The sequence below is a fragment of the Nothoprocta perdicaria genome, unplaced genomic scaffold, assembly GCF_003342845.1.
Source record: "Nothoprocta perdicaria isolate Ctin4 unplaced genomic scaffold, notPer1 scaffold_197, whole genome shotgun sequence".
Lineage (NCBI taxonomy): Eukaryota > Metazoa > Chordata > Aves > Tinamiformes > Tinamidae > Nothoprocta > Nothoprocta perdicaria.
The window spans coordinates 414,093-440,689 of NW_020455171.1; the positions used below are offsets into that span (position 1 = coordinate 414,093).

General features: G+C 39.8%; 1 protein-coding gene across 1 annotated transcript in view; it reads left to right on the forward strand.

The window, feature by feature from the left end:
- The first annotated feature begins 201 nt into the window (after positions 1-201).
- RYR2 (ryanodine receptor 2) overlaps positions 202-26,597 on the forward strand; it is a 312,795-nt gene continuing 286,399 nt past the window's right edge. Inside the window, 6 exon segments of the mRNA XM_026037372.1 lie at positions 202-428; positions 2,875-3,074; positions 3,512-3,609; positions 6,554-6,618; positions 11,255-11,421; positions 16,633-16,829. Of these exon segments, the coding sequence (XP_025893157.1) occupies positions 202-428; positions 2,875-3,074; positions 3,512-3,609; positions 6,554-6,618; positions 11,255-11,421; positions 16,633-16,829 (954 nt within the window).

The following is a 26,597-nucleotide window of genomic DNA, read 5'->3' on the forward strand; positions in this document are numbered from 1 at the left end:
CTTTCTTTTTTTTTTTTTTTCCCCTATTTGGAAAATATCAGCATCACACTGTTTAATTTTGATGTTTTATCCCTGTTGTTTTAATATGTTATTTCAAGGGCCTGCAAAGTTAGACCTTTTGATAGAGGCCAAGACTACCTCTACAGATGTTTGCCTTGAAACACAGCTCCGACTCCGTGGTTCTACCCTGCAACCCCCAGGATGACACCCAAATTCATTGGCTCCCTGCTGCCTTCTGRTTTTAATGAGCGTGGGGGAGACTARTGGGAGGCTTCCTTCAATCTTGATGAGCCTTCACCATCTCTTCATGGAGTATTTGTTGCTTGGGCTCATGAGAGATTGAGGCAGCAGATAGAGCGTAATGCTCCTGACCCTCTTATTTTGGAGAAGCTGACTCAGGTCGGTAAAATCGCCGTGTGTCGGATGAGGTGGCAAAGAGATGAGAGGGAGCTGGGTGGAATCTGAGTAAGCGTGAGGAGACGGCAGCTGGCTGAGGAGGGAAGCGCCCGAGATCTGTTGGGCACAATATTCGATGCGGYGACTGGGGCTGAGTACCCTCTGGCAGCTGGTTTTCATCTGGGCACTTGGTGAGGCTCCTAGATGCTGTTGGATGGCAGCGGTAGCAGCCACTATCGCTTTTATTTCTGTGTGATCACTTTTATTTCTGTGTGGTCATCTRGTCTGTGTTATGTGACTTTTTAAGGAGATTAGTGCCATGTCGTATACTTCTAATGGGGATCATGTAACGGGGGTCTTGTAATTCGTTATGTGGCTTGCTTTTCCATGAGTTCGGTAAATCCAAGCTGCAATGTGCTGATCCTTCTTCAAAAATGAAGGATCTACAACCTGAATGCTCATGTTACAGGAAATAAAATGATACAAACCTCTCTGTTGTCTAAATGCATATGGAGCAGAAAAGGCTGCTGGTGGTTTTCAGGTCTCTTCAAGTTTGGTAAGTTCCCATTGGTTTTCACGTAGGCATGCATTGTATTTGAGTTGTTCAATCATTCCTCCAGCCAAGCACTACAAATAACCTCGCAACATGCACGCTCCATTCTGTGCCCACCCATCACAAAGGAATATGTCGGGTGTCACTATTTTCCACCGAGCACAAAATTGCAGCACGTCAGTCCTTTGCGCTAAAGAAGTGTTTAAAAATAGAAGGTGGTTCTAGAGAATTTCCAGGCTCACAAGTGACAGACGTGCTCCGGCTTATCTCTGTCTCCTAGAGGAATGTCATCCAAGCCGTGAACAGAGCTCTGCTGGAGATAGAGGGGTGTTAGGATCCAGACTGACTAATGCCGAGCTGTGGGAAGCACCAGGCGAGGTTACCAGTAGGATTTTGTATAAGGGATGTTTCAGAATGTGCTGGAGGGGTTGGTTGGTTGGTTTGTTGTAGAAGACCATTTGTACCATTTCAGTGAGCCCCAAAGTAGAACTGAATATTGCTGAAGAAAGCTTATTCTGAGTTAAAAAATAGCTCTGAGTGATACAAGTATCATAAAATAGCAGTGTTTAGGTTTCTGGAGTTGATGTTTCAGACCTTTATTATAGTTCTTCTAGTCCTTATGTAAGAGTCTAGAAAGAGGTGTAGGGGTAGATCAATAATAATTCTTTCATTTTCTCAGTTGCTTTTATTAGCTGGTGTTGGCGTCTCAAAATTCATGATTTTGTGAGTTTTTCTTGGATTATGCGAAGGGAAAATGTTAGATCCTGATGAATAATATATTGGACCAATATATGTATTCAGGGTATAAGTGTGATACATCAGATCCAAAGACATGGCATGTTTTCTTTTGAATTATATCCACTGTAGTCAGGATAATGGCAGATTACTTGATTGGTAGCTGTTTGAGGAGCAGAAACATGAGTTGCAGGAAGAGCAGAAGAAAATGTCTCTCTCAAACATATTGCATGAATAGATCAGATTGCTTCATATCTCATGCTGCCTATGTCTTTGATGGGCCAATACAAGCTTCTTGCTTGCAATAGCTTCTTCTCTGGTAACATCTGACACCTCAAACATCTAGTCACATACTTTCGAACTATGAGTGATCGRAGGTCATGTGGCCTGAGGCACAGGACTACCTTATTAGGCTAGAAATTATGTGTTATCTACCTTGGCTTATGCCAATACAAACCCATAGGAGATAGCCTATTCTTAGCTGGAATGGAGCAGCTTTTCCACTGTTTCATAGTCCCCTTGATGGATCTCTATTTCACTTAACATTGCTGGATGTATATTTTTCTAGGTAAAGATTTATCTGAGGTTTGTGTCAGCAGGCTACTCTGGCTGGCTAATGCTTACTGGCAAGACAGGTGGGGAAAAATAGAAAGTGGGGTCTGTGCAAAACCAGTACAAGAAAAATAATGGTTAGTGGTGGCACCGAGGAGAGCAGGTGGCCTTGGTGCAGCTCTGGGGCAAGCCCAGCCACGGGGCAGCTGMAGTGCCCTGTGATGCAGCCGCTGTGATGCGGCTGGGACTGCAGAGCAGCAGAAGGGGCTCTGGCAGTCGCYGTTTGCTGACCGTCTCTCTCATCCTTCTCTCCCTGATGGGTGCATGGACATTTCAGCTGTTCTGCGTCCTGTGCGTTTCAGGGAATCCGACCCTCGCACCTGAGGTTTATCCGGCGCTGTTCTGTGTATGGCTTATTCTGCAGTTACTCAGTTCCCTGAATATCTGTGTGATTTTTTTTTTTTCCCTTCTTGTTGCTGTCGTGTAAGGTCTTGGTACTGTATTAAAGCCTTGCTGGTGGAAGTTATACCAATTGCCACCTGTTAGCTGGACTTTACCTAGACTTAATTGAGGCAATTTCATTTCAATAAAGAAGGCTTTGCTCTTCTTTATTATTCTCAAATTGAATTTGTGTGCAGCAGACTGCAGTCAAAGACTTCTAATGAAGATGAAATCCCCCACCAGAACCTCCTTTGCCTGCTACTTAAGCGTGGAACTGGCTGTCTCTACCTGCTCCGTGGTGACTTAAGATCTATACGAGACAGGGACATTAGCTCGGGAGCAACACTGGCAACATTTCACGCTGAATTTCAGTATACGCTAGGTCTCAGAAGCCCAGGTRTGTGCAAGAGGCAAAGTGTTGCCTCTGGTCAACCAGCAAAATGCTCTGAGTTGCGTRTATGTTATTTCTGCAAGGAGAATCTTGATAGACATGTTTGTACTTAAYAGTAAAAGAATTTTTTAATTTAAACAGTTCCACATTCTACACAGTGCATGTTCGGTTCAGACATTTAGTTATTAAATTCTTTATTAAATTTCTTCTGCAGAGCGTGAGCTTAATTCTTCTGAGTTCCGGAACATAATGGAAGAATCCTTATCTTACATCTCTCCTTTTCTCTGTTCTCTATGYTTGAAACTTCCCTCTGGACATGTGTTTTACTTTTCGGTGCTACTGAAACATAGGCACTGTCCTTTCAAGCAGGGAAAGCTGCTCCATGGCCTGAAGAAGGCTTAACTTGAGAAAAATAATCAACCTCTGCTGTCTCTTCCTTGCAGCTACATCAGCAAGTGGTGTCAGTGTTGTCTGTCTTGCTCCTCCTAGCAGGGATGCAGCGAGGCTTCTTGTGAGCCTTGGCTGGGAAGATGTAAGACAGGTTTGTTTGATATCATCTTCCCTGAGAGGACTTCCAGTCCCCCTCTATTCTGGTCCCAAACTCCCTCCTGCCTTCTGCAGTATTTGCATTATTCTGGAGCTGTACTGAAATCTGAGAGAGAATGCACAGATAAATGTGCCATATGAGTTAGGAAGCTTTTCACATAGATGGGCTTTATTTAACCTTAACCACAGTTTTGATGCAGGCAAAATCATTATCAGCTAAATAGGAAAGGACATGTCTACTTTCTTTTTTTCCTCTGAAATTTGTGTTATTATTTGAAAAGCTGAAATGCACTATTAAACAATGCAAAGTCAAAGACAAGAGAGAAGAGATGTCTCTTGAAATTACAAATYAAAAAGTTGCTTAAAAATGCCCAAACAATAATATATCAGCTGCTTTAGTTAACAAGAATATAAAATTCAGAAAAGTCACCTTTTTAACTAAACCTCTGAAGGCTCAGTGGATTATTACCAGAAATCTAGACAGAAGGGCTTCTTTTTATATTGCAAAAATGCTTGGGAAAGACAGTGGTAACAGTCTCGTCAGAACACTTCGTTTATGTTTCTACTTTCTTTGCTGTAAAAAATGAGCAGTAGGGGAATTCAGCATCCCAACTTTGGAGTTCTGGAGAACAGGAGACCATTATGCATACAAGGCATCCTGTGTATGCATTATAAAACTTCTTAGCAGGACGATAACTTGCATGACAGATTTACGTGTGGATTTGTTCTGTGCACAGACGAAGTGGAAACAATTTTTGCCAAATTTTGGCATTTGGCAATTTAGCATTTTGTGGTATGTCAACATTAACCACAGTGAAGTATATACAAAATAAATTATAGTAAAAAGCATAGTCCTTGGTCACTGAGCACTCATCTTTGAGGATTTTTATTTTTTTCTCCAGACCACAGTGACAGAGCTGTTTCCAAGTTCTTCCTGAATGTGTTGACAAATTTCCTGACCCTAAATTAAAATCTGAATTGCCATATCTTCCAGAGGGAGGTTTATTAACTTTAATGTGGGACATCAGGAGAACTTTGCTCAGTGTAATATCTTGCCACTTGAGAGGAAGTATGTCAGATGAAGCTGCAAAGYTATCAGGTGATTTAAGGATTATGAAATCGCCACTCTAATAAGGGATAGCCTTGGATTAGTTCCCTTTGAAAATATAAAGGGGCAACTAAACATCCCCGTGGTCATATTTGCATTCAGTAATAAAATGCAGCTTGAATTGAAGCCCTACAATCATATATACGCACCGTTACTGTGAAAGAAAGAAGTTTTTGTGCATTTGGCAGTGATTTTGCAGCGGGCTTTATGGCACTGTGAGATGATCCATAGTGAGATGGATCTAAATCCTTGGAGAAGGCCTCCAAGAGAAGGAGGCTGCCTTTCCTTGGAGAAGGGAAAAGAGAGCAGCTGCTTGGTTTAATGTTCTCTTCCCTTCTTCCCACAATCTCGCCCTCCTGCAAGGACCATTTTTTCCACTGGATGTATAGAGTAATATAATGTGGAGATATGGAGTATGGCGGCAAGCAGGGCTACCTATGGAGAAGCTAGAGAAGATGGTAAGAATTCATATTTTTTTTTAAGCCTAAAGGAGAGGGAGTGTGATTGACTATAAAAATAAGTGTATAGGAAATAGAAGATGAAGCTAAACACTCACAGGAGTCTGTTAGAAGGCTGTTACTATTCTATTTAATCCTATGATGATTTTTAAATATATTTTTAAAATATTTTGCATCTCTACATGWAACACTGGGATTGCTTTTTTATTTTTTTGGTGCATATTAAAAAAAGAAAAAATGCTTGTACTTCTGTGCTGTTTTCTGCTATAGAATATACGTTTTTTTGGATGCTGCAGGAGCAGTTGATCCAAAAGAAACGTTGACGTAACTATACCAAATAAGCTTTGTTGATGAAATTGGGGAGCAGGTAAAAGAAGAATGTGTCCAAAGGACCCTTATATTTGTCAAGTTAAGTGTGGTTGAAGCAGCCCACCCAGCAGCCCAGCATCATCATTTTCTTTTTGATTGTCARTTTTGAGATTGCTGTGGCTTTAGAGGTGAGCATGCTGAAAAATCTTCCTTAGCATATTCCATACAGTCTCAGCCTTTGATTTAGTTATTATTGCATAAATTCAGATCTTATTTCATTTTCTTTAAGTTTGATTGAGCTAAGTGGAAGACATGGCTGGAAGAGACGTGCTTCCATTTGCACAGGTTACTCTATTTTCAGTCCTTCATACTGCTTTCAAAGAAGCTCMGTGTCCACACTTCCTATTGAAGTGAAGATGCAGCATCTTAGTCACTTAAGCCCCAAAGAAACTAAGTATGCATAGAGGTGACTGATTTTAATTTATTATCTGTTCATGCAAATATGCTAATTAATTAAAAACTGCCTTGGCATTCTTTTTCCTCAGACAAGTAATTGCTCAGTTTCCACACTTCTGTCCATGCGAGAAATGTTCCTCTGCTGAGAAACAAGTTCTTTGACATGCATTTTAGGTTGGTCAAACAGGGTGGTTGAGTAACAGCTGATGAGTGATCCCCGAAGATGCATCTTGAATCCCAGTTGGTCTTTCAGAGCATTGAGATCCCAGTGGTATGTCTTTCTGCATGTGTCTTCTTTACACGAATTGGTCCTGCTATGTTAATGAACACATCGCCCTGGGAGTACTTGCTTCTGTGTTAGCTGAATACGAGTGGGAGAGTTACAGCTGCGAGAAATTAAATGTGTGATAGTAATTGCAATTCAAATGGCAGAGTTCTGACTGGTGCTGAGGTTTATAGCTTAAATTACATGGATTATTACAGTAGAGAACATTATTTTGCACCTTTCTGTTAGTAATTTTGATGTCATTCAGGTTGTAAGTGCTCTATAAGYCTGTAAGTTAACCTGCTGTAGTCTACTCTTTCCTTTCTACCCTTTCACCCCCCAGTGCAATTTCTCTTTCACCCTGACAGCGTGCAAGTTGGTGCTGAGAAAGCTTTTCCCTCAGCAAGGGTAAGTGAAAAGTTTGAGTTGCTCGGAGGAAAATAAATGCTCCCACTGAAGGACTGTCAGGATAAAGAACCACTTACATCCCTGACTTGGTGGTCTTTTACCATCTTCTCTTAACATATTGTTGGGGCAGATATTGGTTTTTAATCACTGCTTGTACTCTTCTAGGGTACATTTCCTATTCATTTTTTTCTGCGTAGTGCCCAGAGCTGTCTGCACTTTGCTGGTGAGCTGGAAGTGAAAGCATAAGGTTTAATGTTGGTTCCTGGTTGCTTGAGTTTATAGATTAGAAGCGTGAATTTTAAATGTGCAAATAAAAACAGTGGCAGAGTTGTGTAAGARGTCTGTTTTGGTAAGTTGAACATTATCCAAAATAGAGGAAAAAAACTTAATCTTATTACCTCAGATTGCATGCTCAAAGGTGAAAAGTATCTTTTTTTTCCCCTATGGGTAAAAAGATTTAGAGAAAATAAGAAAAAAGAATGGGGAACCTATCAGTTTAGTTTATTGTTTAGTAGCGTTCCTCATTGCCTTGCCTTCAGGGACATAAATCAGAAATTGAAAGTGCCCAGAGAACAGTAAGTGTAATGGAAAGTAGGAATGGCAATACTGCARGGCCCTGCAATGAGGATCGATTTTTACGGACTTGAAGTAGTCAAAATTCTGCAGAAAATGAGGAAAATGTGCCACATGCTCTAGGTGTGCCTGCTTGAGCAGGAAGGTTGGACTAGATGATCTGTAGAGGTCCCTTCCAACCTTAAATATTCTGTGAATCTGTATTCTGTGAATCTGTGAAAATTGGTCATTGTCCTCTAGATACCAGGATGATGTTAGAAGAAGGGAATATACTTAGAACTGAAATGCAATATATTTAGAAGATCAAAAAAGGGGTGATACTTTAGTGAAGTTGCTGTTTTTATTAATAGCAATTATGAAATGAATGCACAGATCATGTGGGGGAATTCCCACAAGTGGGCCTGTCCCCAGGGTCCCATTTGCCTTACTCAGTTTTCTAGTGAAGGTAATGATCAAAACAATAATTAAGATGTCATTTGCTCTGATTGAGCAAAATCCTCTGATTGAGGATTGAGTTTAATCCATTGCAGAGCCAAGAGGGTTGTTTTACTTCAATATGTGAAATTGTACCATTGATTTAAGCCCAAAGTTGTTATTGCTTTTTGGTAACATTTYGTTCTGAACTTGCTAATCAGTGTAGTTGCTCTAATGTAATAAAAATTGACTTAAATCGTATGTCCTACATCTGATTTAATTAAAATGAGAGGTGGACTTGTTTTGATTTTCTCCAAACAATTCGTTTATTGAAACTTTTATTTTTGAAATTGTAGCACATCTTGATTTATGCTTCCAATAACATTTCAGCTTGTTATTGTACTAAATATTATGACTTTATTTTCCTTTTCCTTCAGATCAGAGTGTAAACGATTTCTCCTAGTTTCACAGTTTGGGAAAAAAAATGATTGTAGTGGAAAAATACTGTGCTTCACGTAGAGAGAGAATTGCATCTCTCTGTTTAATAATGACAAAAATAACAAAAAAAGTCTTGAACGGTTTTACTTTATATTCCCATATATCCATGCTTCTACATGTGTTATAGAAGAAATACTTGAATTTGAAAGGGTTATTTTATTGTTTTAGCTTTTGCAAAGCCATCGTGAGACATGTAAATCACCTGTTCTGTGAGCCTGAGGATGTGGCTGTGAAAAGGGCAAATGAAACTAGGAAACATCAGGCAAGGTGTTTGCAATAGARATAGAGAATCACTAATACTGTGGTGTGAGATGCTGATGGGAATTCATCTGTAATGCTGTGTAATTCTTGCCTCCGTTGCTCAAGAACTGGGAGTTTAACCTGGAATGGGTAAAAACAAAGGCTGTGGGCTCTTTACAGCAAAGGAGAGAATGGTTTATGAGATGTTTAGAAAGTTGGCTTGTTTAACCTAGGATAATGAAAACTTGGAGGAATATAATTGCTGCCCATGAAAACATCAGGGAGGTGAACACTAGGGAACAAGAACAGCTAGTTAAATTTAAGGACAGTCTTGGCACAAAATAAAAGAGTATAAATTGACCTTGAATAAACTCGGTCTGGACATTTTAACGGAGTTGGTTGTTAGAGGAGCAGAGCTTCATTTTTGCAATAGATTGGATGGTGAGGGAAAGAGAAAGCTGTGTTAAAAATGGGTTAGTTAATGTTAGTTGGGTGAATAGCCTTCAGTGATGTCTGTGATGATGGAGCAAGGGTGGGAGTGAAGGCCCAGGTGCTTCCCTGCAGGTTCATTTTCATCTTGTGTGTTTGTTCCCATGAGGGAACCCCCAGGTTCATCCTGAGGGTTTTGCTCATCATCCTGGAGACTGTTCTTATGCAAAATGCCTATTTGTCATACCTGTATTCCAGGCCACAAAGGAAACAGCGGGATAACGTTTCTCTTTCTCAAATTACCTCTGTGTGTGTGTGTGTGTGTGTGTGTGTGTGTGTGTGTGTGTGTACAGGTATTTATAAAACCTTCCATATAAGTATAAATGTGTGTGTGTGTGTGTGTGTGTGTGTGTGTGTACACACACACACACACATCTATATATGTGGAAAGATTTATAAGAGACCTACTGAAGAACATTGATGTTCAGTGGTGCTTTTCATCTTGAGGTATGTGCACGTTCAATAAAATTTGCTGAGTTAATGTTTTGATGATTACCGTCTATTAATTTTTCCTGACTCTTGCTCATGAATAGTACTTTTAATTTTACTATTAATATAAAAATKGTACAGTAGTTAGCAAAAGATTTGATACATTTGTAGAAGTACTGTACTGGTCTTTCAGGCACCAATATTCAAATTAAAATGTGTCCTAATAAATTATTATTGACTCTAACCTTAAAGATATTCACTGCTTTTAAAGAATGAAAATGAAGAGAGAAGAAGAAAAGGAACCAACTAGGAATCTATACGAGTTTCACTGAAGTTAATTTGGGGCCATATAATTAGATTATGCTCAATATTCTTTAATAGATCAGCTGAGCAATGTGATACTTTATCTACACAGCTATGCAAACTGTATTGTCAGCATTACGGCTGTGAGCATCTTATTAGAATTCAAATACATCAGGATGAGGTTATCTAAGGTTATCACCTTGTTTAAAGAGATGAACTGTCATGTTTGAAGATGGGAAGAGTGAAATACCTGCAATGTTTGCAAACCACTTTGAAAGCTAATTACATAAGACTATATGTGAATGTGTAAGGTAAAGAATGGCTTGTATGTGTGTGGTTTTCTTTATTTTTTTTAAGCTTTTAAACAGAGGTTATCAAAAATGTTCTTCCATTTTGTTTTCCAGAATCTRCATTAGAGGGAATCTTTAGGATTGAGTCCAGGAGATGGCTGAGCAACTATTGACCCTCAGCCTGCTGGTAGCTGAATGTGGTTCTTCTCGGCCTATTAGCAGGGATACCATGGCCTTAAAAGGTAGCGGAGGGTGTTTGCTGCTGCCTGCTTATAGGAGACATGTCAGCTGTGACCAGAGGTTTATCTAGCTTTACGTGCATAAAAATGCCTGTGTAAATGTCTGGTGAAGACTTGAGGAGTGCCATGGAGGGGAGTTATGCCAACCTTATGTTGCTGAGGGGGAATTTTAGACTGACCCTTATTTTCTGAGTAAAGATAACATATGATGCACATCACGAGTAGATGGAACTCTCTACTTTTTGTAAGTGTTCATTAAAAAACAACCTTGCTGATAAGAGCTCAGGATTCTTGGGGTGATAGTGGGGCGCTGCAGCTGCGCAGGGAGCCATCTGCGGGACCATTAATCCTGCCTGTGCTTGCGGCTCACGCTGCCYGCCGTGCTCAGCCTCTCCTGGGGAAATCACCCAAAACCTGTTTGGGAGCGATCGGCTCTTCTGTTCTGGCACATGGAAAATGTGCCAAGCTCCTCTGTAAGCTCCTTTTCCCCAATATTGTCCAGAAAAGGATTAAGATACACAGCCCTATCTTTACATTGCTTTCGTAATCTTCTCTGGATTAACTGCAAGGGGAGGGAGGGAAGCTAGAGAGAGAAAGGATATAGCATGGAGGGGAGAAATGAGATCAAAGCACTGTAGGTGTGACTAAAGGAACAACTGCTGCAAATAAATGAATAAATAAGTGCCAGGCTTTTATTAATAATTTTATTTTCCTAGGGGTTTAAGTCAGTGAAATATTGTACATTGGATGCATTGGCCCTCTTTWTTTGCCTTGGGGAAAGGGAGAGTGAGATTCTCTTTGTTTCCATTAATAATGCATACAAAAAGCCTTCTTTTGAAGATGTTGTGCTTTAGCATTTTTTTCCCCCCTGTATATGGAAGAGCCATCTCGATGGGTGTGTGGGTGGGTTTGAACACTTTTCTGCAAGCTTGTACTTCGTGTCTTGGCTTGCACTGAGGAGCAGTGGTTCTGGGATGCACTTAGAAGAGGTCATTGAAAGCAGTTGAGGAAAGAACAAAAGTGATGTTAAATGAAGCCCAATTGCCCTGCAGAGTGTTGGTGAGAAGGTAGAACTGATCAGCTCTAAAGAGCAAAACACGAGGAAAAGTGGGTTTTTTTCCCCACATTTTTCACATTAGACTTTTCACCTTTTTGCCTCAGATGGAATGGAGAGCCAGCGAAGGTTAAGGAGGAGGGAGCAAGGCCGTTCCTGGCCGCTGCGGCCCGCGCCGTAGCGCAGGACAGCTCTTCACCCCACGTGCGGTCACTGGCGGGATCCCGAGGCCCTGGGCAGGGCCGGGCCGCTCGGAGAGCGCTGGCAGCCGCAGGTAGCGGGGACTGCCCATGGCGAGTGCCTGGGGATCAGAGCACTGCTGCTGTGTTTATATAAATACTTCTTGTCTAGTGTTTTTTGAAGCCCATAAGAAATGCAAAACGTCTGAACATTGTGTAACATCTGAGCAAGATGTGAGGGGCTGTGTAGGAACTGGCATTCTTTYCCTCAAGAGAAGACCCCCATTGCTGAGAAGCTGTCATTTTTCTAATGATTTGGCATTTGGATTCCTGTTGGCTTGGGAGGAGCCCCTGGGGCGCCCTGTGGGGCTGCTGGGCTGGGGCATGTGGCAGGGAGGGTCAGCGCTGCCCTGGCATGGGCAGCCAGCGAGGCAGCGGGACGGCCCGGGAAGGGAGCCTGGTGGCTCCGCAGGGCTCGGGAAGCAGCCGGGCGCTTCAGCTCGTGTCCCGTTGGGAGTCAGCCCATCAGCCAAGCAACGTCCCTCAGCTCTCCCAGGGGAAACTGAGAAACTATCAAGTAAAACCAGGGTTCTCATCTGGTAGAGTTAATCTTCATTTCCCATGACCCATGTTTTCACAAAAATAAAAAACAAAGTAGAATTTCAGAGGCAAAATGAACTGGCCAGGTAGTTACGTTTTTTTGAGTTTGAAAAGGAGTTGCATGTACTTAGGCTTTGGAAGGGGGGTGGATAGGCAGTTAAAATGCTTTTCTTTTAAATCCCTTTGATCTGTTCATCATTTCTGCCCACCTCATCTCCATCTGCACATTTGTTCCAACTCCTGYAGCTGGTTTGATGTGCAGATTTGAGTCTTCTGGGACAAAATTTGCTTTTCTGTACTGTGTGGTGCTGTAAATATATAAAAGGCTTTTTTTGTTTGTTTGTTTGTTTAATTCTCTCTTCAAATGTGAGAAGACCTTTTCATGGTTAGCACTAAGTGCACATCTAGCATTTTATTGTAGCTTTGAATCAATTCACTTTTGGATAACTTTTGGCAATTGCAGAGAGGAAAAAAAGGTCTTAGTTACAGGATCATAAACATGCTCTAAAAAAATTCCCTATTTGTGACAGCTAAACATAAATATTTCACAAGGGAACAGACAGTCTCTAAGCAGATAGGGAAGATGCTGCAGGTCTCATTCTTTGTGACCCCACCATATGATGCAGGAGTGTGCATCACAGTGATTAATGAGAACGGGATGCAGCCTTTTCCTGCTTTCTCAGTTAAATTAGTATATTTTCAGCACTCTCCTAAATTGTGCTGCTTTCATTGACCTCTACATACTTTCTTTCTTCCCCCTACTATCCTGCATGCCTAGTTTGCATTCTTTCCAATTTGGCCTTGGCTAGTGTTGAACCTCTGAGAAGAGACCAAATAGAAATTGCAAATAAGGGAGATCCTCTTCTATTGGTGGTGGGGCAGTTGAATAAAAAAGAAATGCACTGCAGGTGCTTTTGGTGGACGGTGAGATAGTGTAAAACATTTGTATAGAAATCTTAAGTTTGCATTTATTGTATATGGGGGGAAGTGATGCTCTTCTACAGTGCCTACAGGTATAGTGAAAAATGAAGGCAATAAAAGACTCTTCAAGAGTCAGTGTTCTTGTCAGTGTTTATTAAAACAGTTTTTTTTTAAGCTTCAGCTGAACCTGTGAGGGTGCATGCAAGAAAAAAACACCAAATGTTTCCTCTGAGGGGTTTCTCCTAATAGTTTACATGGGATATGTTTGTTACTGGCAATGTTTTTTTTTTTTTTTTTTTTTTTCCCACTTGCAGTACCTTGTATCATGATGTGGAAAGAGAGAAATGATTAATATAGTAAGAAGAATGGATCTCTCATGAATATCTCATGTGACAAGGTGTATGAACTTTTAGTGGTAGATTCTCAAGTGGCTGCAACGAGGGAAAGTGGCGTGAAGTCAGAATTGGCAAATGTTACTCGAAAGACCTTGAGGAAAAGGAATGAAATTAGTGAATCCCATCTGTTACCTTGCGAAGCTCCAGCACTCACCTGCAGGAGCTGAAACATGGCAAGGGATAAGTCTTTCCGTTTTGGAAAGGGGAAAACAGGTCACTTGGGACAGGCGCTTTGGATGTCTCCACTTTCATCAGTGGGATCAAAAAAAAAAAAAATTAGTTCTGAGAACTAAGCTTGGACTAGTCTGTAGAGGCTATGACATATTCCAATGCTAGAAGTTACAAAACAGTCTGGCATTGTACCAAAATCCTTCCAAATAATAACATTGATTTCAAGTAGCATGACACATCTGTGTGGGTCTGGGATCTTGCTTCAAAACAGGCACTGTCCATTCTTGCAGTACCTGGCATCCAAGTGCAACTTGTCAGTCTGACAAATTAAAAGGATTCTGTCATTTTCAGAGCTCGGAAGGGAAAAAATAATGTGCAAAAAGTACTTCTCTGTGACCAGAGTTATCCTGGAAAGCCTGCTAGCTGCTGTCAGGGCTTTGGGGAGTTTGGTTGAATCCTCCTGAGGAATTTCTGAAAAATTCTACATATGTTCCTTTCATAATACTCCTTTCGTTTTGGCTCTAGCTGCTGTGAAGACTGGTAGCTATTCATCCTTCRTGTGGTGAACAAAACCAGGGATTAAGTGCTTTTATAAAAGAAAAAGAAATGAGCACATTCTCTCCTTTTCCCTCTTGCATATGTGGTATAACTAAGGAGAGCACCACAGCTCAATMAAAAGTTAATCACTTTTCTGGAACTCTCTGAGGCCATGTTATTGTGGTGCATGTGTGCAACCCYGACTGACTGCCCTAAAACATTTTCTTGATAGCAAAGAAACACTATGTGTAACACTTGTTTCAAGAAGAGGCAAAGTAGTGGCAGTACTGGAAGTGTTTTATACGAGATGTAAACTTCTGAAGCACTATGATGCAGAAAATGAATAATTTATACTTAACAAAGAAATCTCAATGTCTGCTAAAGAGTCCCTTTCCAGCAGTCTGCAGGCAATGTTGGAATATTCTAATACGTGAAATTTCACAAATCCTAAACAGAAATGACAATTGGCCATTTTAATTTTTTTTAATCTTTTGGTGTATTGAGAATGAATGATGGTCTTTCAGTGACAGAATTGCTAGTGAAATTATTTTTAAAATTTTTACTCCCTTGATTTCACATTTTATACTGCAGTTAGTGTCTACCTGCTGCTTTCTTCTTATTTGCAAAAAAGAATTTCAGCATTGTGCTATTGGAAAAGGTCCATGGAAAGAAGCCACGTACATGTTTTTTACCAGGGCTAAAATACCCCATATAATACCTCTGGGCTTTGCTCCAAYGGCACAGCCTGGGTTTGGGCTCAGGAGTGCATTAGAGCTTCCATCAGGGAACTCTTTGTTCGGAGAAGTGTACCAAAAAGCAGCATTTACTTAGGGAAAATCCACTCCAAATGGTGACTGTTCATAATGGTGTGCTGACACTACAATGCTACAATGTTGAGCTGCTCTTCAGAATATGCTTCGTTTCCCTTTGGTAGCAGCTGGGTAGTGCGAACACTCGGAGCGTGTGCTGGGAGAAGCTGCACCATAGTCTATTGATATYCTTGCTCAGGGTTTTGTGGTGATTTTGGGAACGCCTGAGAACTTAAGCACAGGGTGGCAGGCATTGAGGTGTTTCAGTGCTACCCACAGGAAGACTTTTGTCAGTGTTTTGGGGAGATTTTCTATCAATGATGCCTAGAGAAACCCCCAAAATGACATTTCAGGGGCTGAGAAGTGAACAGAGCTTGTCTGTTCAGGCAGAAATGCCACAGGGTGACGTGTGAGCAGGAGCGTGGAGGAGGCAGAACTGGTGATGGGATAGGGCTTTTGCTGCRTCTTCTAAGAACTGGATATGAATTCTAGAGAAAGATATGTCAGAGGTTGAATAAAAGTCTCTGTGTGAAAGATCTTCTCATCAAAGTATAGAAGATCATGATATATGCTCAGGTATGTGCTTGACTCTGCCTCTGTTTCCAATTTGGAAAAATTAAAGAGGAAATTTGGAAAAATTAAAAAAATAAATTAAAAAKCCCTAAGAATCCCCCCAGAGTCTCATGCTTTTCCGACRAAGAGCTGCCAAATTATAAAACTTTTGTTATTTCCTTAATGGACTTAATCTACTTGAGCYTGGAGATTTGAACTACCTGAGCTCACTTGGATGAGAAGTCCATAGTTTCTAGATGCTTTGTGTGCTGCACTTTATCTATTAAGTAATTTTCTTTATGCATTTTTTTCACTTGGACGTACATCAGAGTGCSTGTGCTGTTGCATGAGAAGGTAAGGGCATGTAGAAATAAGAGTGCATCTGGGCTAACTTGCCAGACTCTCTTAATGAATACTGCAAGAGACATTTCCAAATGGTCAACTTCACCTTTAACTATTTTTGAGCTAAAGATTGATGAAAACTTGGAAAGAACTCAGATGCTACATTATTTTTTAAAATAGCTTTTCTTGCACTTATGCAGTTTGATTTAGCTGATAGAAGATTTTTTCAGTTGTGTCCTCCTACATGTAATTTTATTTTCTGTGAAAGTATAATTGCAAATCAGAAAGTGTAATTGCAAATTAATGCTTCTAYGAAGTTGCTGAAAATATAAATGAAGCTTTAAAAGTGTGTGAAGGTGTTGCTGTTCTCTTTATAAAATATACAAAACTGCTCTTGAATGAGCTTGAGCCAAAGTCCGTGGAAGTCAGTGGGAATACATGGATTTAAGTTGCAACCAGTCCCTAAATCCCTRAGACAAAGGATGTGACAATTACCGTCTGTCTCATAAGTGATTATCTGTGCAGATAATGCATATTAAAAATGTGCATCTCTGTTTAATAACTTACTATTCCCATCATTTGGATGCTTCAGAATCCAAGGCCACCAGTTGGACTAAATTCTAGAGCTGTGATTCAAGTTGCCTTCTATTCAGGCAGTGTGRGAAGCAGGACTGCATGTATGTATTTTATCTGAGAGGTACTGGAAAATAAAAGTCCAAAGAGTATGAGCTGTAGTTCCTGTTTTATATTCTCTATCTTCCAAAATGCAATTCCATACCATAGTATGTGCTARCTGGTAACCTAATCTGCTTTTAAGATGGTTCTGAGGAAGAAAAATACATTAATAACATATGTATGATAGATAAAATACACACATACACATATGTACACRTGCACACACTTGTAGATATATCTTATGCATATATCTTCGTACAGGTGTTTTCATCATGGACCTAGGTAATCTTTATTTTCCCCAGAGGCAAGGAACGTGCTTTTGGCTGTGTTGAGCCCTCGCCTCTTGGCCTGTTTGCATCACCCTTGTCAGCGCTTCGCTGGGCGGGCAGCGCTGCGCCCTGCTGCCTACGTGCTGCTGAAGAGGCCCTGAGCGGTCGCGGGCATTGGGCAGGGCTCGAAGTGACCCCTCGGCCCTCCGTGGTGCTGCCCGGATCTGATCCGGTGCAAGCCTTTCTCCCTTGCCACAGAATAACAGCTTTCACAGTAGTGATTTTTCCAGATCTAGCTATTTGGCCCCACAATGAAAATGCCTTTTTATGCATATTTTGAATACAATGTACCCTGTAGAAGTGCATTCTAATCAAGGATGAACATTATGGCTTATTATAGAGCTACTTTTGTAAATGACTTTATTACTGTTTATAAAAAGTTATGCTCTAATCAATAAAATGGTTACATTAGACTACAAAGACGCCTGAATTCATAGAGTTCACACTCCTAACATAGATGTATTTACCTCTGTTAGCTCGTGCTGTTTCCTCTTTATCTAGAGTTCACATTTGAAATGTGGGTAGTTCTGCTTCTGTTAGCTGCAGTTGCTTTCATTAGTAGCAGATGTTGTGTCTGGGTGGAGGATGCTGTATTTGTAGTCTTTTTTTTTTTTTTCTTGTTTGCATTTTTGTGGTAGAGGTTTTTAATGTTATTTGCTTAGACTGGTACTGGAAAATCTTTACATAATTTTAATATATTTGATCATGAAACTTTCTCTTGTAATGATTATTTCATAAAATGAAGGATATTTCTAAAACAAAAACATTCAAAATAGTTTTCAGTTCACTTTTTATATGCCTAACCAACTAGGTCAAAACACTGATTTAGCCCTTGTCTGCATTATTTCTCCCTACCAGTCTTTTATGGCACTCTGCTTTTTCATGAGTAATCACTTGAGAAATAAACAGTCTTTTTCCTTGAAAGTTAACTAGTCATAAAATATCTGCCCCTTATTTTTTTCTTGTGTTGTATCCCTGCCTTGTTAAGGTGCTTGTTGCAGTACATTTTAGTCGTAACGTACCAGAGAGAAGACTACATTTTGTAAAATACCTTTACATTAATGATGTGAATAGAGYTGTACTATTTTACTTGGAAGTCACAACTTCATGGCAGCTCTAAGAGTTGCATGTAGCTGGGGGCTACTAATCAGGATAAAGAGAATTTTATTGACGATAGTCACTCTAATCTGTGATCTTCATCTTTGTCCCTTATGGCTCTGCTGTTACTTCATCCCCACCATCTTGTCTCTTGCCAGCACGAGCCTCCAGAGACTTGAGTGCGTCCAGYTCCACGTGCTACTGACTCCTGTGGTGCAGCTCCAACTGCCTAYGTGCAAGTGCCTTTGCAAAGCTTTGCAGGAACCTTCCTTCTATTTAAACCTTCTCTTTAACACTCACTCTCCTCCTCTGCTGCCCCACGGGTCTAGTTTGGACATTTGCCTGGGCAGTCTTTGCTCWTCTGTCTCCTTTGCAGTTCGTTCCGGGCCGCTGTAGAGCTCATCTCTTCTTTCAGCCTTCCTTGTTAAAAAGCTATGCACTTACCACAAGATTCAAATCATTAGAAGTTAATACTTTTAAATAGCTTTTTATTGGAGTAATCTAAGTTATGTATGCAACTGCCGAACTTGTTCTGATCCTACCTCATGGTATCTGAACTTTTATCCTTATTTGTTAAATGGTTCCCAAATTAGATGGCAACCTCTTCTAAGAAGGGATCTTGTCCTGCTTTGGTCAGYAAGGCATGTGTTTCAGCCCTATAAATATTGCAGCTTTACCAAAGGCCCTTTTCAGGTGTAAAAGATGTTCCTAGATTGAGGATGCATTTGTAAAGGCCATTTTTGGGTACGCCCATACTGGTGTTATCCGATACTGGCACCTTCCACTATAGGAATCTGATTCTACAACACAAGATTTTTTTTTCTTTCCCTTTTGCCTAACTACTAATCTCAAGTTCCCTGTGCTTGGGGATCTTTCATCTGATTTTCACCTAGTCAAGATAAAGTCAAGATAAAACTATCTGTCATAACTACACCTAATTGCAGTATAGACTACRTTGCTTGTCTGTTCATCACTATTCATTATGCAGCTATATTATTCTTGCAAGAAGTATATAAATGTTTCTGTCACAAGCAAAGCTGGCTGTTGTTGTCACTCTGTTTTTTTTCCCGTTTTGCTCTGTAGAGGGTATATGTCCGTATCCAAAGCCTGCAGTGAGTGYTCAGCATCTGAATGTGCTTGTGTCAAATGGCTGCAGTGATAATAGGCTGCGGAGGATGCAGTCTGCATCGCCAGGTCTTCGGGGAGACTTGTGCTGATAAACCAGGCTCCATCCCGCTGCCGCATTTCAAAGAGTAAAGGCAGGAAAAAGGGGCCATGTTAAAACTCCCACATTAGCTAAGAGATGCACTATGTATGAAAGAGCTTTTTGCTCCATGATGAAATGCACAAATTTTCAGGCGTGTTGCCCGTTTAAGGAAACAAATGCTGATATTTGGGAAGTCTCTTCCCTCTCCCAGCTGTTTGCAGCTTTAATCAAGGTTTAGTGGCAAGGTAGTCGACCAGGCTTGTTATAATTTCACACTTCTTCCCGCCTTTGTGAAGTATTCTTTGTCATGAAATAATTTTATGCCATTGCCCTGATCTGGAAACAGATGCAAAAAGGAAGGAAAATTAAGCACATTTTGGGATGATGGTTTTCAGCAATGTTTTAATAGCCCAATTACTATTACAGGACTTARTAAATGATCATTCTTCTAACAATAATTATTATGTAAGTTATTTTGAAATGCAGAGCAATCTGCATTCTTTCAAATAAATAAGTGGTCTTATGCATTTTCATTTAATTCTCTTCCCTTACTGCATCAGGTTCCATAGTGTTACTGGCTTGAGCGTCAGCGTGGAGCAGGAAAGGTGCCGTATTGCTTACAGCATTGCTGGGTTTGCTCAGGAACMTGCAAGAACCACAGAGGCCTTGATCCCGCTTCCCTTTCTGGTGTTTTGAATGTGGTGTGACTTGTCATTGGTTTTCTTGCAAACAGTTGATATAATAACTGGTACAGCCACCACAGGACACACCACCCTAAGTAACTAGCTGCCAGGATGGGGATAGTGTTAGCGGTGAAGCTGGTTGCCACTTTTCTTCTCTGTTGAGGATTTGTCTCCAGTAGCCATCAGCAAGGCCTGTGCGTTGCTGCCGGCTCCGTCTTTGCAGAGGATCTGCAGCGTGGTGCAGCAACGAGGCCACCCAGACGTTGAGCGTTGAGGGTTTCTGACTGTTCCCTCTGAGTGAAATCCAACGGTGGGCACACCATGAAATCTGACTTTTCTTTCAAAAGTCTTACTCACAAGAACTGAACTCTAGTTTTCTAAACAAGGGCTGGTGGCACCAAGTTGGCTGTGAGTGTGGAGCGATGGCTGCTGCGACTGYGGCCTTGGTGCTCAGCATGTCTCTCCCTCTCCATAGAGGCTTCCACGRAGGGCCGAGATGGCTGCAGATCCAGCTTGCAATTCGCAGCGTAGCATCTAGCTTGGCAGCGGGAGCTGCTGGGAAGTGACTGTGCCCTGGAAATAATGTTGTCCTGCTCCAGCCTGCACGCTTGGACCCTGRGGTTTGCCCTAGTATGTGGGGACACCCACGTCTGTTGCATGCAGCTCTTGGCTCCAAGCAGCAGCTCGGTGTTGGGAATCGCTGCAGACCTAGCACTTTGTTAGCAGGGTGTTTTGTCACTTTAGCAGAAAATGAGAYTATTAAATACCACGTTGCCGAGCAAATATTAAGGAAAACAAAGTTTTSGAAAGCTTCCCCAGAAAATAGTGCTCCTGTCAGAGTAGGAAGAGAAGGGAAATTTAGCAAGAAATATATATTTTTTTTCTCTCATCCTGTAAACAATCATATCTTACGAGCAGAAAATCAGATGAAGCAAGATGTATCTGAGGAAAAATGACTGTTGATTTTAAGAGATGTTTTTCAATTTCAAGGAAACTTACTAAAAGAAATTGTGATTTAACCAAAACGAATAAACTGAAAACCATCATAACATGGAAAACTTGAAACAGCAACTATAAAACTCTGTGCTGAGTATTTGGGTTCCCCTTCAAAATTGTTCAGTTGCTGTATTATAATTTTGATTCTTTTTCTTGATGCTCTTTATATATAGACTATAGTAGTTAACAATAGAATATGAAAATTGCATGTTTTATTGAGTGTTATGTATATAGAGCTTCATTTTGTTGATGTATTCATGTTCACGGGTGTTCTACCTTGATGTCTAGACTGGTATGTTAAGTGAAATTTAGCAAAAACTAATCTTACATTGGTTTATATTGCTACAAACAGGTGAAACTCATCCCATTGCTGGTGAGATAAAATGGGAACCTTTTAAATATAGCAAAAATTTTATGCARATACCTGTTGCTATCAAACTGATGGAAGTGCAGTGTTCCATTGAATATTTCATACTACTATAATGGTCAAAAATGAAGTAAAGGTAGTAAATTGAACCATGACAATTCTGATATACTCTATACTCTTTAAAAAASTTCTCCATAAATTTAATGCCTGTGAGAAGAATTTTATTGCACTTAATGGCAATTGCAAGTGTCAGCAAGAACAGCCATATGTTTGCAAACCATCTTCTTTGGGTGGGAAACAGCTGAGTTCTTGTAATACATGAAACTGCCAAGATAATAAAACAGAGATGGAAAAAAAAGCAGTGGAAATAATTTACATATGTATATCTATGCACTGGGAAAAAATAAAAAGGGGCATGCAGTTAGCAAAGGCTCGTTCGTGGTCTGAAGTAATGAATATGTTAGCACTAATGAACACAATATAACATGAGTAAATTAGCTTTGTAACCTGCATGGGAGTTCTCATGTCCATCAGATAAATCTGTTACATCTAGGTGTACATTTCATGAAGAAATAAAGAATGTGCACAGTAAATGGAAAAAGACTGTGTCGGTCACCTCTAAACTGGGCCACAAACTGTGCTATTTGTGCAGGGTGCTGGTGGCAGGGTGTGGAAAGTCAAAACATGCCTGTAGAGTTGTACTCAGCTAGGTGAAACATGAAAAAATCTGTCATCAGSACCAGGTAACTTAAACAAAAACAAACAAAAAATGCATGTGCGCTGGCTAGGAACAATATTTCTCTGTGAATCTTCAGAAAGCACCTGCTTTCTTTTTGTTGAAGTGTTGTTAATGGAGATTCTTACTAGCATAGTTGAGCAAAAAATGCTAATGAGAAGTGAAGTCTGATAATCATCTTAAATCTTGCAATAAATAACATGTCTTTAACCTTTTCCGATTGTAGCTTTTAAAGACAGTTGGCTGTATASTATATATTTGGTTAGTCTAGCTGGGATGCTAGAGTTGAGATGCTCTGTTCTCTTGCTTGTTCTTTACTTTCCAGCATCTTTCCAGCATCTGACATTGTGTTCAGAATCTGCAGCTGGAGGACATGACAGCATCATCAGGAGCAATGAGGGAGGAAAAAAAGTAGTTTAGCRTATTTTGGTGTATCATAGACTGTGCTGTACCAGAAAGAACTGTTTTAGCTGTGTTGTCTGTTTCTCAAGTTAGCATGGAACCTCAAGCAGAACCAGCTCAGCTAAGGGAGCTAACCAGCTCCCTAATTGCCTTGGTAGTTTTGAAYTGAAGAGGCTCAAAATCCTGGGCTCAATTAGGAAGAGCATTGTTGGCAAGTTAGGCAGGYGGTGCTTCCCCCTCCCTTTGGCTCTGTGAGGCAGCCTGCGTAGCACTGTGTCCACTTCTGGGCTCCCTGGCACAAGGGAGAGGGGAACATGGGGGGCAGAAGGGATTTGAGTGAGTCTTGCTTTGCTCTAAATCTGTACAGAGAGGAGCAGAGAACTGGGAATTTCCTACAGATCAATCATTGGGTTCTGCATGCTATATATGGTTTTTTTTTTTCTTTTTTTTTTTTTTAAGTCAGTTGCTTTTGTCTTCTTTCTAATCCAGAATCTTCTTAAGTAGAGCTGAGGCAATCTGGAATAATGCATATTCTCCACGTCATTTATCCAAAACCTAAAATCAGCATTGATGATTGAACAGCTGATTAAGCAGCAGATAAAGTGTAGGGATAAATCTGGGATGTTAAATTAGGTATGGATCTGTACTGGGCATCAAATATTTCATTTATGTTTTGTATTTATATCATATACATCAGATAAAATAGAAATCCAGAAGTGAAGATTAGAACATTGCTCAAATATTCAATATGATATCCTTCAAATCAGAAGCAGTAGAATGCATCCTAGAAACATCCTATTAATAACTTGAAAGGCACCCTAAAAATTGATCCTGCACCAACTCATGAGAGCAAGAGTTGTTTAAACTGATTGCAGCTGATTAAGTGTTTCCTAATGACTCTATGAAGGTTTCTCCACAAGCTTCTATTACAAAAAAATCTAATCTTTATTAAGTTGAATGAGCTGTCAGGTGGCTAATACTATTATGAACATCTGGATTACTTTTGAGAGAGGCTTTTGCATAAACCTCATAAGAAGATGAATTAAAAAAAATATGCTGTGCATCATTCACAGATGGCCMCATGGTTCAGAAATCAAATAATTTAAGGTAAGTCAAGGCAAAGCTTTTGTGAAACTCGAGAAGGATCAAATCAGCTTGAGGACTTAGTAGTGTGATGGCAAATGAAAGTTAACAAAAGTAAAAGTGAGGRTCTCTTCATGATTCAAAAACATGTTTTATGCTTACAAGCTTTTAGTTGGCAAAGTTTCATCAAGAAATATACKTTACATTTTCCTTGTTAGTACAGTAAAGATTATCTAGTACTTGGAAACCAATGAACAAAAAAATAAAAAATATTAGAGAAGAGATGGGGAAAAAACATGCTTATTGCCAGTAAGGCTGTTGAGGTGTTACTGCTGCATCAGTATAGTGTTAATAAAAGAAGTTCATTGAGGAGTATGAGAGAAGTGTTACAGTAGTAGAATTTGAAATGCAATCAAAGCACAYGATATATGAAGGGCAATTTGTCAAGGTTTGGAGCACCTTTCTCTCTTGATGACTATAATGACGTTCAAGCTGAGAAAATGTTCAGGTGAAGCATTTTATCAAAAGCATTGCATTCTAGAAAGGGTTCACACAAATTACTCAAAATAATGAAACATATTTGGTTAGATACTACTCTTGGTATGATGCTTAGTGAAAAATGATGACATATGGCCCATTAATATCCTTTACATTAAAAAATAGCAATCCTGGCTGCAGATATAATAGAATTGGAAATGTCTGGACGATATTAAAAAAAAAAAAAAAAGCACCAAATATCAGTGATCCATTTAAGAGAAGTACTCTTTCTGGTATGTAAATGCTAACAGTTATGTTTAAATGTCAACTAACCTCTCAGTTCAAGATGAGTAGTGATTGATCATATTTGCACTATTGAACAGGTTGAGACTGCTCATAGGGCAGCTGTCAGGATCTGTTTTACACCACTGCATCCATGACAATCAATGTCTCCTCTTTTCTTCTCTAGTGTATTGCTGTTTTACAGGCACTCTACCAAGATGGTAGAGCTGGACAGGTATCACTGATCTATAACTTTCAATTAAAGCACCCCTTTTACTAAACTAAACTTAATAGTGCTCGAACAGAATCAATCTTGGATGAAAAAAAAAAAAAGTTTTACAATTAATTTGAGATGCTCTGAACCTTGAGCCCTGTGCCTGAAGTTTTATTGCATATCTGAGCAAGTTCTTCCATGAGTTTTTAAAGCCTTCAAAAAAACAAATTATCTGAGGAAATAAAATTTTATACTGAAAGTATTATATTCATAAACCTAATACAAATCTTTATTGGGTCAAAATTGTCTGTCTGTTTTTCATTCTGTGTTTCCAGTGGCTTAATCATAGTCAAAACAAATATGGAATATTGCTTTATCTCTTAATATTTTTCCCAAGCTTTTGTGTCCTCTTCAGATGGTATTTTTACCTACTTACAATTCTGGTCTTCTGAATAAGAAGATGTGTGARATGAACCTGATTTTCCTTTGGATCAATCTGGTCCTTACCTCTGACTACTGGAGTAATAAATCGGAGTGGATGTTTGTAATAATCAGGCTAATAAGAGTATTTTGAAGTGTTTTTTCTAAATGTGAGCTTGCCTTTTAGTTTTCTGTGTCTCTCTGCTCCGGTATTTAGTGATAACTGATCAAGTTATGTCAGATTTTGTGTTATTAATAGGATAAAATGAGATTTCTTTTTTTAAAGAGTTACTATTCCTTGCCATGCTGAAGTTATACTGAAGTTAAATTACCAAACTTAACATATACCTAGCCATTAGCCTTCCAATGCTAAGAACTTCATAAGATAAAAATTGGTTTAGGTTCAATGTGTGAAGCTTCAGTGTGAAGCTAAGGATTGGCCCCAGTTTCCATGGGCCTGAATGAGCCTTGTCCTTGGCAAAAGGAAGGTGCCCTGTGAAGAAACATGCTCTAGAGTAACATATATGTGATTGGATTTTTTTCCCCCCTGGAATCTGGGAAAGATGTGGCTAAATGGCTAAAGAAAGMTGTAGCTAAAAGGCATGTTTGCTGAATGGCATCTTGCTGAGGGGCCTGGCAGCTGTTCAATAGATGGRGCTGGCTTGAGAGGTGGCTGCTGGTTGTGAGAGCAGCACGGTGGGTTGCAGTAAATTACTGTGAATATCCAACAGACTAAAGTTAGCTTCCTCTTATAGAAATGTGAATTGTTCCGAAAGCAGTAGAGAAAGGAAGCTGCAGATGGAGAAGTTGTGGTGTGTACAGCATAGCGCAGAAAAGGCCCTTGCTGGGGGCTTGTATGGTATTATCACAGCCTAGGACAAACTTAAGACCTTATCTTAATTCCCCAGCCATGCAGTGTCATGTTTGTCTTTCCTGAAACTTTAACTTATATTCATAAGCCATGGGAGGCTTGTGCCTTGTGCTTCCAAGGCTGTTTTGGAATCGACATTTACGCTSTGTTCCCTTGACATAATGCTTTGTATTGTTAATATCTCTTCTTCATTACCTCCTCTTCAAATGGCTATGAGACAAATGAGCCTTTGCAGAAAGGCATACTGCTTTGTATTTAAAAACTTATTGTGAGCAGCTGCTAAGACAAATATTGATATTGTTTGGGAGAAAAAAAGGCTTCCTAAATCCTGATATCTGGCTGCTACCCACATATCTCCTGTCAGGAGACATGGTGTCTGACTAAAGCAGAAGAGTCTCTCTTCTCTTTGGAGATTCACTAAGAGTCACAAATGAAATATTTGAAAGAATTTTCTGTGGATAAATTGCTTCATAAGGCTTTAAACTCTATATAAACTTATACAGGGCTATGTAAGTTACTAGTAATAAAAATATTAACTGAAGTATTGTTAAGAATATTTTTATATAGTAGAATATCTTTTAGAAATATTCTGTATTATATTTATAAATGTTCTAGAATCAGATAGGACTTAGTTATGTGGAAAAATATGCATGAAATGCTGTTTTTTCGTTATTAGCATATCAGTTCGTAGCCTTGTTCTTAATTGTCATGTCTTCTACTTGGAGACTCTGGTTGACAGAGCTATACAAATAAAAACATGTTCCTCTGGAAAATCACGTTATTTGACAAACAAGGAGAAATAAATTCATATGTTAGTTTTGTCATGTTTTCAATGGATAACCTGAAACAATTGTGATTTCTTCATTTTTCATTACAGAATGAAAGAATAAGGCAGCTCTTTAATAAGAGCTGAAGATACAGTGCTTATGTGATATGTATGTATATGGACCTTGTGCAAAAATCTAAATCGAAAATATATAATCTTCTGATTGGAGGGCAGGAGGAGACGAGAGATTTTCCAAAATAACCAGTGGATTTAGAAGCACAAACCCAAATCAATTAGGCGGGTATGAAAATCCTGCTCTTCAGTGCCAATGCCGGGCT